The following is a 15,507-nucleotide window of genomic DNA, read 5'->3' as shown; positions in this document are numbered from 1 at the left end:
CAGCTTTATAATATTAAGTATACATTATAAAACATGCCTTTTTTAAATTCAAGAAATAAATGGTCTTTGATATTTTAGTTATACATAAAACAATATTCATAGCACTAAATTTTCGAAAGCGAATAACAAAATGCAGACTTTATCTTTGTTTATTATAAAAACAATCAAAGTTGGTTCGTTACGGGAAACTGTAGCAGATTTTTCCCTTCACTAATGACTACTATGAAATGCTTTATTTGCAGAACAAGAAAAAACTTCGTTTGTTTTATATTTGTTTTGAAAAGAACTTCTCTCGTTTTCCATTAAGTACCATTTTTAGTACATCTGATTTTATTTTGAACTAAAAACCTATAAAGAATAAACAAATAAGCAAAGACAAATCAGTTAAACTTCCACTTCACTTCTGGGCCTTAACTGCTTTTATTATTATTTAGTACTATTTATTCAATAGCAACTTTACAAATGACATGTCAAATGAATTCTAACCTAACGGTCGGAGGTATTATGGTTGGATTTCGATCATTTAGAGACAGCTTATGGAGATTACTTATTACAATATTATATTCGGTGTCAATGATCCTCCCAGTTTAGTCGAAACGGGTCTCTGAATCCTCTCCAATAATGTGCGGCATATATCCAATAATATATCTGCCTATTTCAGACAACCGCACAAAAGTTCTATCATATTGAAAAAGAAACAATAGCGTTCTCTGTAAGCATATTTTTCGAATACGAACTTGAGCTTTGCCATTATGCCATTAAGACATTGCACTAGATATCAATGCAAATCTATACTAATATTATAAAGAGGAAAGATTTGTTTGTTTGTTTGTTTCGAATAGGCTCCGAAACTACTGGACCGATTTGAAAAATTCTTTTTCCATTAGAAGCCGACATTGTCCCTAATGAACATAGGCTACTTTTTTTTTTTTTTTTGGTTTCATTTGTGTTTTTATGTTTCCGAAGCGAAGCGAGGGCGGGTCGCTAGTTTAAAAGTAAAATGACTTCGGAGTCAAACTATACAACGATATGATACGGAATGAACTATTTGTTGATACTATAAATATAAGTATATTAACGCCAATTATTATTATATTATATATTGTAGCGTGCCATTTAGACATTGCACTTGGTACCAATGCAAATTTGAAAGTAAAATGACTTCGGAGTCAAACTATACAATGATAAATACAATACGGAATGAATTATTTGTTGATACTATAATATATAAGTATATTAACACCAATCATTATATTATATATTGTAGCGTGCCATTTAGACATTGCACTTGGTACCAATGCAAATTTGAAAGTAAAATGCCTTCGGAGTCAAACTATACAATGATAAATACAATACGGAATGAATTATTTGTTGATACTATAATATATAAGTATATTAACACCAATCATTATATTATATATTGTAGCGTGCCATTTAGACATTGCACTTGGTACCAATGCAAATTTGAAAGTAAAATGCCTTCGAAGTCAAACTATACAATGATAAATACAATACGGAATGAATTATTTGTTGATACTATAATATATAAGTATATTAACACCAATCATTATATTATATATTGTAGCGTGCCATTTAGACATTGCACTTGGTACCAATGCAAATTTGAAAGTAAAATGCCTTCGGAGTCAAACTATACAATGATAAATACAATACGGAATGAATTATTTGTTGATACTATAATATATAAGTATATTAACACCAATCATTATATTATATATTGTGGCGTGCCATTCAGACATTGCACTTGGTACCAATGCAAATTTGAAAGTAAAACAACTTCGGAGTCAAACTATACAACGATAAATACAATATGGAATGAATTATTTGTTGATACTATAATATATAAGTATATTAACACCAGTCTCTAACAATATAGCGTTAAAAGTCGACTGTCTTCACGTTTCATTCCACGAACTCGCAAAAAATGATCACACTAAAATGACAATATTTTCCGCTTACTCGGACTATTAGTTTGACCCCATTTTCCTTCAGTTCCTAAGTAGTGTATCTATTTTTTTACTGATTGATTGTGTATGCTTTTATGTATACCGCATTAACCGAAAAACAAAATTAACGAACATGCACTCAACACAAAAATATTTACAATGATCTGTCTTGTCGCTAAAAGATTACAAGAACTATAAAATCCAAAAGATGCAACTCCATACAAATTTGAGTTAACTTTTACGCTATCGAGAACGTTAAAAACTCGCACACAGGTGACAGTGCGCGATTTATTAATTGATTTATTTATTAATAAATTACTTTATGAGTGTTCCCTACGCTATACAGTTCATACATTTCTCTTTAAGGGCCCTTGTTAGGTTTGATAAGTACTTCATAAGGTTCAGAAGTTTATGTGTATCTTCGAATGAAGTACTCTGCTCTGATATTGACTGGTATAAGAAGGCTTTGAGTATAGGTATTAAGTATTTCAAGTTGATATTTATTTGAAGTCAGCTTGGATAATGAGTAGACAAAATCTTTATGCCCGGCATGCAAACAAATTGTTGGACGGGTAAGCGAGCTTATATGTAAGATCTATAAAGACCGTACTATCTCACTTTTTATTTAATAAAACAACTAGTTTTCAAATCCAAGGTTTATCACTTAGTTAATTATCATTAGTAGTAAGATAGACTTGGGCACGATCTATCGATTTTTGGGTGTTTCATGAAACAATAGATATCATAACGTGAATTCCGTCACCCAACTTGAGACATACATAAGTTCGGATTTTTAATTAAATTGTATGAAGACAGTTCCGCCTAAGTCTTAATAACGGTAGTTACATAAGTTCACGAAAGGAATTTCTGCGCTCTTTGAAATGGTTTACTAATGGTAGGACGTCTTGCGAGTCCGCACGTGTAGGTACCACCACCCTGCCTATTTCTGCCGTAAAGCAGTAATGCGTTTCGGTTTGAAGGGTGGGCCGTTATACTGTAGAAACTGAGACCTTAGAACTATACCTGAAGGTAGGTGGCGGCATTTGCGTTGCAGATGTCTATGGGCTCCGGTAACCACTTCACACCAGGTGGGCCGTGAGCTCGTCCACCCATTAAAGCAATAAAAAAAATCGGTTGTCTGTAAAGTCGGTTTACTGACGATAGTTGAACGTGACATCGTCATAAGAAAATACTAATGGAATGGTTTCATTTTTCAAAAGAAAATTTTAATTTTATTTGTTTGATAGATATTTTGTATGGACAATTGACACCACATTCATTTTTCACTGAACTTTATACTTGACGATGTATTATTGTATAGCAGCTGTCCACGCGAATGCAACGCTCACTCAAGTAGGAGAGAGACACATGTCGAACGCTGCCGAACACGGAGGCCGATTGTGCCTCTTTATCGCTCGTTGCGCGCTCTCGCTTGCACTTCAAGCCTTAAATGGAACGCCTCAGAGCGAGGTAACGCCGCAAGAAGGTGCATATTAGTGCATTAGTGCAGTTTAACCATGACATTCTCGGGAGGCGTCTTCAGTCTCACGCCGAATCTCTCGAATGTAATTTAAGTGAAACATCTAAAACTAAAACACTAAATAAAACCACACGTTAAATAGTTAACCTAATCTAAAACTCAGAAGTAGAGATACACTATAGACCGATTAATATGAAAATGTCAATGGACTTATCCATGCACCGTCTATGACATTGTTTTCTCAAAACCACGGTTGAATAAAGACAGCTTACTGTATGAAATATAATGAATTTTAAAAATGAACTAGCTAAAGACCTGCTTTCCTATAAATTACACAGCCCATAAAACACAATTCAACACAGGACATTTTTATATTGAGTACCTACATATTACCAGAAGAAAAAATCGATATTCCCCTTAGAAACTTGAAGAGTCTAAGCAATTTGCGATGAGTATGACCAAACACTTGTGACGTTAATATGGGCTTTGAGCTATTATAGCGTGTTTGACGAAGTATAGAACCTCAGTGGGGATTCGTATTTCTGCGACAAATCGATTTAATAGAATCGATTTATTCTAGAACATGATGACTACATACATGAAATAGCTTATTGAGTTTTCTTAGAGCGTTATACGGATGGAATCATCTTGAATAAATTCTCAGAGCTCTCTTTGTGGTACATATTATGATACATAGATTAATATATAGCTTTACTACTTACTTTATTAATTAATCTTAAAACGAGTTGTGAGTTTTCCTGAAATTTGTCAATAGAATTAATGAGTTTTTAAATGATATAAAAATTGCTACTTCAAAAAATAGGGAGGTTGATGATAGTACCTTATGCGAGCCCAGTATTTACCGTGCATTAAGCTTTGGAGAAAAAAAATTAAAAATATATTTGATCTTAGTAAGCTTTCTCTATGTAAATAAAATGTTATCAATAAAATTAACAAAGAAATTTCAGAAACTATCTACAAAGACCTCACTATGAGTATACAAAGTGAATAGTCATTATTAGCATTGGTCATTTGACAGCACTCCAGCCATTTCCTTTAAAGCCCTTACGTAGAGACACCCAGATTTATTTCTAAGCTTATACTTATCTATATTACAGTAAAAGAGTTTAGGACATAAAATTAACAATTCGGAAACAGTGACGTCACTTATCGATTTTAAATGTCCTGGGTGGTAAATGTCTACAATTATAATTGGATTCATCCGTATACGTAAGTTGTGGGGAAATCCTAGGTTTTCTAACGTATTTTGTGTCTAATTTTGTTGTGTTGTTATTAGTAATAACCACCAATACCTTGAGACTGGAGGTCTAAGTCTGAAATGTATTGCGCGTATTGTATTAGCAGTTGTTATACCGTCAAAAAGAAACGTGGCTATATCGGAAAATAAGGGAGTTCAAATCGATGTTTACCCTATTGAAACATGGCTTGAATCAATTGCAAATGAGATTGAATGCTCATTTACCTTGCACGACTACGATGTCTGCGGAGAGAATTTAGCAAACCATTCGTATCGATCCAACCTAAGTTACAGCTTTACGTAGTTGGGGGCAAAAAGTGAACTGATGTATTGCTGTATTCGGTATCCATAGAAATCATCAATCGTGATGATTGAAACTTCAGAATTCTTAGCAAAGGCGAGTTCGATATGATCGGAGAGAACGGATCGTCTTACGTAATTAAATCAATGCTAAACAGTAGCAAGCCCTTTATTTAAATCTCCGTTGAAGATACTGCTACTTGCGTTTGGTCTCACAAAGATTTTTGATGTTTCCTATAACGGTCCTTCCTCTATATGCTGACGACATGCGTCATCATTTGGCAAATCTTAGAAGTAATGATGGGGGATTTAAAATATGCCATTCAAACTAAGAATGTGTTGCTATCAACGAGCTTAGTAGCAATTGTTTTCGGCGGCATTGATTAAAAGGCAAATAAATCCTAGTTCCAAAGCGAAAGGTATTTACAGATACTTTGTATTCACGACTTCTCGTGTGTTATAAGGATTTAGTACATAAATGTTTATGAGTCTACTGGTGACCTATAAGTACGGTTAATAATGGGGTAATCGTCGGGAAGCATTTTAGGTCGGTTTTCTCGTCATTAACTTGTCTAACACACCTGGCTTGGAATTAAGGATTAAATAATAATGGTGTGAATAGCTCACAATATTTTGGACTCATTGGAAGTCGTCGTGGACTAAAGGGTAAGACGTTTGGTGCATTCGTATCTACCGATGCACCGGTATTCGAATTCCGCTGGCAAGTAACTAATTTTTCTAATGAAGTATGTCCTTAGCAAATGTTCACGATTGATTTCCATGGTGAAAGATTAGTATCGTGTAATAAAAATCAAACCCGCAAAAGTATAATTTGCGTAATTAATGGTGGTAGGACCTCTTGTGAACCTGCACGGGTAGGTATCACCACCCTGCCTATTTCTGCCGTAAAGCAGTAATGCGTTTCGGCTTGAAGGATGACAATCTTTAAGCATGATTATTTTGTGGCAGAATTCGGTAGATTTTATTTAGTGCAGGCTCACAACCCTCCTTACTATTGGCAAAAACTGTAAAGATGTATCACACAATATAGTTAGAAATCTTTGGCAAATCTTTTTTATTTCTCACAAATTCACACCCGGGATTTCAAATCGACTTTTTTTTTCAATTATCGGCGGTTTCTACACCTGGCATCTCGCATATGGATTATTAACGTACAAAACTTTCGCCTTTCGAATTCGAGTGCGAAGGTATTAGATGGATTTGAGCCTTCGCCTTTGTAGTTCCGTTATAAGAATTCCTTTGTATTTGCGTCTGAGTACTTTTTTCTTATATGTAGGTAACATTTTAGTATACTTGATTTTTAATTTCACGATCCATCTGGCGGTAGATGGACACTGAAACTTATAATGCCGCCAACCGTTTTGAGAGACAACGATCCGGTGGTAGATTCTGCGAAGCACTGCTCTTACTAGGGTCAGTGTTAGCAACTCTCCGGTTGAGCCCCGCGAGCTCACCTACAAACGTTAGGGCGAAGCTGAAATAGCCTCTCAAGGCTATCAGCATAGGTAGGAAAAAAAAAAAAACATTAGAGACCAATCCATAGTCTCTCAAAGTTTCACGGCTGTCAAACTGTAATGCTTGAAAGAAATAAGCAGGATAGTGGTTGTAACAGTAAGCGTTACACCAACCGGTAGCCACAGTAGGGAGTATGAGATCTAATAAAAAAAATATTCCCAGGGCGCCTTATAAAATAAAAAAAATTAAGTGCAGTTACAACAAAAACATATATTAAATTAAAGCACACAATAATACAATAAAAGGAAATTAATATATAAAAAGAAAACTTCAGCTACTTATACTAGTTTGTTAAGCAAGGCTTATTACAAAATTAGATGAGGGTAAACAGTACGAATGCTCTGCACCGAAAAATATTACAGTAAAAAGTTATACGTATCTTTTGTTAAATTACGGTGATTCAGAAGTCTTGGATCCTGGGGTCTAGTGACGATACTCCATTACCTTATGTCAGTCAGAAAGCATTAGCAACAGATTGTGATTCCGGGACGTTATCGGACATTCCACGGAGCGTATTCTAATACAAAAATCTCGATTGACGGACTACTGGAACCCGATATCATAAATCGGGCACTTATAATTAACTTGAATTTTATATTCGTAAACAGTTAACTATGAGCGTAGCTTACTTTCCACTTTTTGGCGTGGCTTCTTAATGAGTAGCTCCTTTTTTTTCCCCTACCTATGCTGATAGACTTGAGCGGCTATTTCAGCTTCACCCTAACGTTTGTAGGTGAGCTCACGGGGCTCAACCGGAGAGTTGCTAACACAGACCCTAGCAAGAGCAGTGCTTCGCAGAAGCTACCACCGGATCGGAAACGCGACCCACTGAGAAGATCCGGCGAGAAACTCAGTGGGCTGTGTCTATGGGTTAGTTCGCTCGTCGAGCCCTTCGTCGCAAGCGACGGGTTCGACGAGAACGGTGACCGGTGCTTGTGGTGCCTAAAAGCACCGTTAATGGATCGGAGTGGCTCCTAGCGTATACATGCCTATTTAAATAAATTCGAACAAAAAATGTTCCGATGGAGAGGGCACGCGCTAGAATCACTTAAAGCAATTCATGTGTCGCATTAAAATTATGTAAATTAACAATAGGTACGGTGTTACATGGTAACTCACCTTGCGACCTAAGAAATAAAAATTATTACCGATTTTATTTATGTACACAAATATAAGCGTATTCTAAAGACGAGCGGCGTAAAACAGTCTAGAGCGCTCATAAAATCATAAGGTATAGACCCGGGGGAATTCATAACCGCCTATGGATACAGGCCTTAACTCTTATGATATATGAGGAGTAGGTTTTATTCGTGCCGTTCTATGATGGGTTCCTAGCAAAAACATTTTAAAGTAACTGGTCGTATTTTTAACCGACTGCAAAAAAGGGGAGGTTCACAATTCGACTGTATTTTTTTTTATGTTTGTTACCTCATAACTTTTGACTGGGTGAATCGATTTTGATGATTCTTTTTTTATTGGAAACCTGACGCTTCCCGTGTGTTCCCATTTCAATTTAGTCCAATTCTGATAATGGTAACCATGAGAAAACCATATAAGTCGTAAATTTGCATTAAATACGTGCGCGACAAATAGATGAATAACTCAATAACTCAATATCACGCCAACCGATTTCGATGATTATTGTTTTTAGTGTATATTAATTTGTTTTGCAATATCTTTTTTTTTTCTATTTGAAATCGGTTTTTGTTAAGCATGTCTATTTACAATTATTTATATTATATTTACATGGGTTTTACTATTTTTTTGCCTCAGATATGTGAGAGAAGGGCAATGGCGTTACTACAGATCGCATGGCGTTGTAAGCTGACAATCCACACTAAAACTCGAGTCGAGATGAACTGGAGCACTGAAGCATTTTAAAATGGAGTTCGCCTCCACCTTAGCTACGAATGTGAGTATAGTTGCATTATTGTATTGCAGCAACGTAATCGTGTCTAATAGAAATTGTTCACGAAAAAATCCGCCTTATTTACGTAACTATTGTCATTTTTTTAATTTTTATTGCCCGTGTAGGCAGACGAGCATATAGATCACCTGATGGCGAGTGGTTACCGTCGCCCATGGATTTCAGCAATGCTAGGGGTAGAGCCAAGCCGCTGCCTACCGTTAAGTACTCTCCACAAGCCTCGTCGTCTCTAGTCAATGAGCAAACTCGATCGATCTAAAAGCAAACTAGACCCAAAGCTTCAATTTATTTGAAGTTATCATATTTATATGTGACTAATATTTGGCTGTTTTGTGTATTGACCTAGTATAGCACCACTTCATCTCTTACGCGTACCTTACACTGTGTTCATTGTTTTTGGTGTATTACACAGCCATTTTGCGATAGCCAACTAGCATTTACTACGTGGTAGGCCCTATTATCAGTCCAAAAGAATAGGTATCAAATATAGGAATAAGTCCAAAGGAATAGAATAGGTGAAGTATGGGGAAACAACGGATAATTAATATTTGGGATATATACGACAAAGGGAAGATCTTCTACCGAGCGGGTGAAATTGCTCGGTAGACCGACGGTCCAAATATGCTTTTTCTTACCTAAGCTGATGGCCTTGAGAGGCCATTTCAGCGTAAACCTAACAAGTAGGTGAGCTCACGGGGCTCAAACCTGAAAATGTTGCTATCACTAACACTAGCAAGAGTGGCGCTTCGCAGAATCTACCACTGGATCGAAAATGCCACTGTATCTGTGGATTAATTTACCCGCTTAAATAATAACGATGACCGGAGCTTGGTGTACCTAAAAGCACCGTTAGTGGATCGGAAGGATCCATAAACCAAATATTCTTCTTTGGAGCTTATATATGTAGAATAGGGATCGCAGCACATAAATAAAACTTCCACTGTTCCAAAATAATCTTTTATAATAATAATAATAATAATAAATTAACACTTTTATTACGTCTTGCTCATTTTTCAACCGTCCTCGCTATCTTCCTTTTCTCCGTCATTCTGTCTTTTTCTTTTTTTTTTTATTGCTTGGATGGGTGGACGATCTCACAGCCCACCTGCTGGTGTTAAGTGGTTACTGGAGCCCATAGACATCTACAATGTAAGCGCGCCACCCACCTCGAGATATAAGTTCTAAGGTCTCAGTATAGTTACAACGGCTACCCCACCCTTCGAACCGAAACGCATTACTGCTTCACGGCGGAAATGGGCGGGGTGGTGGTACCTACCCGTGCGGACTTCCAAGAGCTCCTACCACCAGTGAAAAGTGTCTGTCATTCTCTTCTTTCTTCTTTCCATTTTCTCTCACTCACATCTTAACTTCCATTCCATACTCTTTTCATACGTTCCGTTCTTACCAATCCTACTTAAATATTATTATGTAGGCTTATCTTGAAAATTTTGTAGGCAAGATTCAGGCATCTGTCAAATATCTAGTGTTCTACGATATAACTGAGTCTGCGTCCTCGTATCTCAAAATGGATGTGTCAAGGTTGCATACCTATTATGAAATGTAGATGGTCGGGTAAGTCCCGATCAACATCAAGTGAACAGTGAGTTTGTTCACCCATACACGTTAAAAAAGAATGGCTCGTTAGTGGGATAAATAAACAACTAAAGGTCTTTAATCGCAAACTCAACGCCACCTTCAAGCTATTACACATACATAGTCCGATCGATCATAACACGTCAAGAACGAATTCTTTCATCGGCCGGACTATAAATAACGAAAGCTGCTTAACAAAAACACCAACCTGAAAATTAATTAGAAAATCAATAGCGTTTGTAATATAAAACTGAGATTTAGAACTCATGTCTCAAGAATATGGGGGATGCCATTTACTTTGTTGATATTTTGGACACCGGTAACCACTTGTATTTATGTATACTCGTATGTGTGAGTCTGTATGTATCTATGTACGTATGTATGTATGAGGAAGTAAGAGGCTGTAAAGAGGCTTGAACGGCATTCAGGCAGCGACAGCGAGTCATTGTTACTATTTCTATATATATAGGTTCGCGGTGCCGTCCGATTTCTTTTTTACGTGTTTTATTATTTAAACAGAATCATTCAAACATTTCGAGTTTCACATTAAAATTGTTTCAACTAGAAAATAACAAAACGAATAATTCTTCAAAAAGATCTTTAATAAAGAAAAATATACTGTATCAATATTACATAGTACAATAAATTTGTAAGAACACTAAGCACGCTTCGAAAGTTCTAGGAAGAGAAAAGTGTCATTATTGCATAAATTGAATCGAAAGAAGTCTTTGTTCTGTCTTCAATAGAATATAACTATTTTTCTCTCTACATATCTTTTGAGTGTTTTATCGAGTTCCGAAGTAATTGAGTGTAGAAATCTAATATATGAAACTGTTATATCGATCGTAGTATTAATATTACTTTGATGTATATTGTCACGCGCTGGGTTTCGGGATAAATAAAACTTTAACCGAAGTACAAATTAAAACTCTATTAAACACTTAAAACACTCAAGGAACACTTTAAAATTCTGAATTCACTTCTTCCACTTCACTTCAGCTGATCCGTTCGCTGTTTCGCTTCGAGTAGATCCGATTGCTAACCGCCTTCATCTCTGCGACGCTTTTATAGTCGATGCGACTTCTCTACAATTATCAGGAGCATTCCCGGCAAGACCATTCGTTTCGATATGTGTTTCCGCTATTTGATAATAGATGGCGATACGCTTCTCTAGCGTTCTCGATGGCGTTACTCTTACCGGCGTAACAATCTGTTAGATTTTTTTTAATAAATAAAAAATATTACACATGAATGAAATATTACAAAGTTTTTTTTTTTTTTTAAATGGCCGAATATGCATGTAAAGACGCATAGTGGTAAAGCAAAATACATATATGTAAGTACCTGGAAATTTTAAACGAGAGATTCACTTTTAATCCTCTTAAATACGATTATTCGCACCTACCCCTTTTGACCTCTTAGGAGGTGTAGGGAATGTAGTTTAAAGGGTGATAATAATTAAAAAAATGGCTGCTTAGTATGAATTGTTTGCCTTTATATTTTCTAATTTTATTTTATATAGTTCACATTAATATAACATTGTATATCTTTGTAATTCATATTTTTTTAAATATGCATTTTATCATAAATAAGCCTAGGAAATAGGGAGTTTGTTTGCATAAGTTCGATAGGACTACGACAAATAGAGCTGCTGGCGACACATAGTGTAGCAATGGACATGCTTCCGATTCTCATGAGGACGAGAAATGTTGAATTGACCTCGAACCTGCTGTTACGCCGGTAAGAGTAACGCCATCTATCGCCAAATAGTCGAACGAATATCGAAGGATCTAGTAGAATCTAAAACGTTCAAGAAGTACGACGTCATCTATTGTCAGATAGCGGAAACACACATCGAAGGTACTCGACTTATGAGGAATGCTCTCGACGGTTCTAGGGATGTCGTATCGACTATAAAAGCATTGCAGAGATGGCACGCAGTCAGTTAGTTATCGGAACTACTCGAAGCGAAACAGCGAACGAATCATCTGAAGCGAAGCGGAAGAAGTGAATTAAGAATTTTAAAGTTTTCTGTGAGTGTTGTAAGTGCTAATACAGTTTTAATTTGTACTTTGGTGGAACTTTTCTTTTATCCTGAGCCCCAGCGCATAACACTATCATGAATCTTAGACTCGATGAAAATAATTAAAAATGACCAGCTTTATTAAAATGTAGAAAAATAAAATGTAAATTGATTTTTTTTTATATAACAAGGAACAGGTTTTAACAAACAAATAAGTTGACGATGGTTATCACGTTTACTGATATTTTCTAATAAATCATGCAATATTATGAAAATATCAGTGTATAAGATGCGCAACAAGTAAATTGCTTTTCACTAAGCATGTTCTTAGTATAATGCGAGTCGGTTAATGCAAAACGATTCTAATGTTTTCGATATAATGTCTATCAATTATTTTGATCTTTTTTCTACGTTTTTTTTTTGTTTTATTCCAATAATAATATCATTGAATAGTTACTGAAATGCGGCCATACGGTATCTTGTTCTACGTTTTTTTTTTGTTTTATTCTAATAATAATATCGTTGAATAGTTATTGAAATGCGGCCATCTTGTGTTACTTAAGGGATGTACACTAATATTAGCTAAAATGATGAGGTTTTTTTAAACAAAGATAGACAGATAAAAGCACAATAAGTGATTAACCTAGCCAATGGAAATGTTTGAAGGCATGTAGGTACCACATTACTCACTTTCGAATAAAATTTACATTCATAACAGCATCGTGGTATAGCTAAATAGGACAGTTTTAGATATCTATACGAACTCCTAATACGTCCATTCGTAATAACGCAATGTTTTAGTTTTATTTCTTGACCCTCAAAGTTGTCCTAGAAAAAGTTCTGGCTAAGAGTTTATGATTAGATTGAATGAAATGAAATGAATATTGTTATTGTTAATTTATGTTGAGGTAATACATCTCCAGTATAATATTCATAGAATATAAATAAATCTAATATGTATGTAAGGTGGGTGGCGCATTTACGTTGTAGATGCCTATGTGCTCCAGTAACCACTTAACACCAAGTTGGCTGTGAGCTCGTCCATCCATCTAATCTATTGGTGTGGCAAAGCTTATTATTTTTTTATTTTTTTATTGCTTAGATGGTTACTGGAGCCCATATACATTTACAACGTAAATGCGCCACCCACCTTGAGATATAAGTTTTAAAAGTCTCAGTATAGTTACAACGGCTGCCCCACCCTTCAAACCGAAACGCATTACTGCTTCACGGCAGAAATAGGCAGGGTGGTTGTACCTACCCGCGCGGACTCACAAGAGCTCCTACCACCACAATAGGATCACCAAATATTAGGATACCTATAAAATATTGTGCCTACTTTTTTGCTATTATCTAACCTCACTAATACTAATATTTGTTAAACAGATGCTGATCTATGATGTTGAAATTGCATCGTCATATTTTATCGACATTATTCTTAAAAACAAATGTAACAACTCTCTTTTTATAAAGACCAATATCTAAAACGTCAAACGTCCCGAAATCGAGGGAAAATACTAGTACATTAGTGTCCTTTTTGTACCTATCAGCTATAAATACTGTACAGTTGTATCTAGTGCTTGTGCTCTAATATCATTGGTATTATAATTATGATAATTTAATAATTTCCTTATACTGTATTTTAGTTATTGTCATCGTGCAGATAGAATGGATTAAGTAATTATTACAATTGTACAAATTGTAATATAATTTTGACAGCTGCCAGTAAATCCAGGTATTTGCGCAATAAATCACGGAGCACACGGCTTTGCTCAAAATACGGATCTCGGATTGACATGAATAAGCCTCTCGGATACCACCGATCTGTATTACGTTATATACAGTTTTAATTCCCTTTTATTTTTTCCTACTTATGCTGATACTCTTGAGAGGCTATTTCAGCTTCTCCTTGACGTGTAGGTGAGCTCACGGGGCTCAAGCCGGGAGTGTTGCTAACACTGGCCCTAGCAAGAACAGTGCTTGGCAGAATTTACCACTGGGTTGGAAACGCTACTCACTGAGAAGATCCGGCGAGAAACCCAGTAGGCTGTGTCCTATGAGTTAATTCACTCATAATTCCCATGCATTTATCACGAAATTATGGGATGATATAATTAATTGGGAACATCGTTCGTGTATCTTTTTTTAAATGGAAACATATTTTAAGTTCAATATTTAATATGCGCAATGCTGTGTACCATACATTAATTTAATTAAACATGACAATGTTATTATTATAGTAGAATTTAATGTTCACGTTTGGTTGAGCCCAATATTTAATCGCCTCATTGGTTTAGCGGAATAAATTTATCATTAACAATTTTTTGCATGCGGGCTACTTCTTCTGTTGTATTTTATCTCATCTGTAAATAAATAGTTTGGCTTACGACTATTGAGTTTAGAATGTATATACTATAGTGACGGATACATGTAAATTGTTTCGGAGCGGATAAATAGCTCGATAAATCAAATTCATTCAACATTGAATGCTATTTGGAACGTGTCCGAATTTAACCTACCCTTCTATCTTGTAAATGTCTTTCAGTGCAATTCAAATTTTACCCACATTTCATCAATTCTAAGATAGCGGTACCGCTACACAACGCGTCGAACTTATAAAACAATAAGACCGGATTTAGGAAAACTTAATTGGAAAATATACTACGGTTGAGTTGTATATGGATGATGGGAATGTAGCTGGCGAATAATCATCCGTATTGCATGAGAAATGAAAATGATTTTTGTCCAAAAACAGAGCTTACGTGTAAGCTTATGTGCTGTCTAGCTGCTGCTATTATTTATTCCTTTGACTTATGCATGGTCTAGGAGATGTATGGAAATGATAGTGCAAGGTAGAGGGGAAAGAGGTCGACCGAAGAAGACATGAATGGAGTGTGTGAATGACGATATGAGAGAGAGAGGAGTGAGTGTTGAGATGACGGCTGATAGAAGAGAATGGAAGAGAAAAATTAGCTGTGCCGACCCCACCTAGTGGGATAAGGTGGAGAGAAAGAAGAGACTCATGCATGGTCTAAGGATCGGTTTGGTCTGTTAAGAACTATATACACCTTAAGTCTGAAGCTTAGTTTCATTGTGAAATTAACAACCTATTTGCCAAATGGAATGAACAAATCCCAAAAGAGGAATATCATTAGCTAAATAATATATACCTATTTAATATGCTATGTGGTATTTTAAACATCATTTATGATGAAATTAATGTACACTTAGGTGGAGTTCCTGCTTAACGACACGACGGTGGAGTATGAAGACAACGATCCAGATGCCGTCACGCTACTCTCCATATTACTTGTTGGTAAGATTTTTGATAGACATTTCCTAGATTAAGTGTTGAAATTAAAAATTTATTAAAATTTATTTTCTATTTTTTAGTCGGATTTTCTATAAAAGCGTATCTTGTTA

At 35.6% G+C, this 15,507-nt stretch overlaps 1 protein-coding gene across 1 annotated transcript in view; it reads left to right on the top strand.

Moving 5' to 3' along the window:
* Dopr1 (dopamine receptor-1) overlaps positions 1-15,507 on the top strand; it is a 122,645-nt gene that overhangs the window by 63,370 nt on the left and 43,768 nt on the right. The window contains exons 2-3 of the mRNA NM_001114987.1: positions 8,315-8,453; positions 15,316-15,400. Coding sequence (NP_001108459.1) covers positions 8,424-8,453; positions 15,316-15,400 — 115 coding nt within the window. The 5' untranslated portion in view covers positions 8,315-8,423. The remainder of the gene's footprint in view (positions 1-8,314; positions 8,454-15,315; positions 15,401-15,507) is intronic.

The sequence above is a fragment of the Bombyx mori genome, chromosome 26 (genome assembly GCF_030269925.1).
Source record: "Bombyx mori chromosome 26, ASM3026992v2".
NCBI lineage: Eukaryota > Metazoa > Arthropoda > Insecta > Lepidoptera > Bombycidae > Bombyx > Bombyx mori.
Note: the sequence above shows the minus strand (reverse complement) of the source record. Positions and strands in the feature narration are given on the sequence as shown.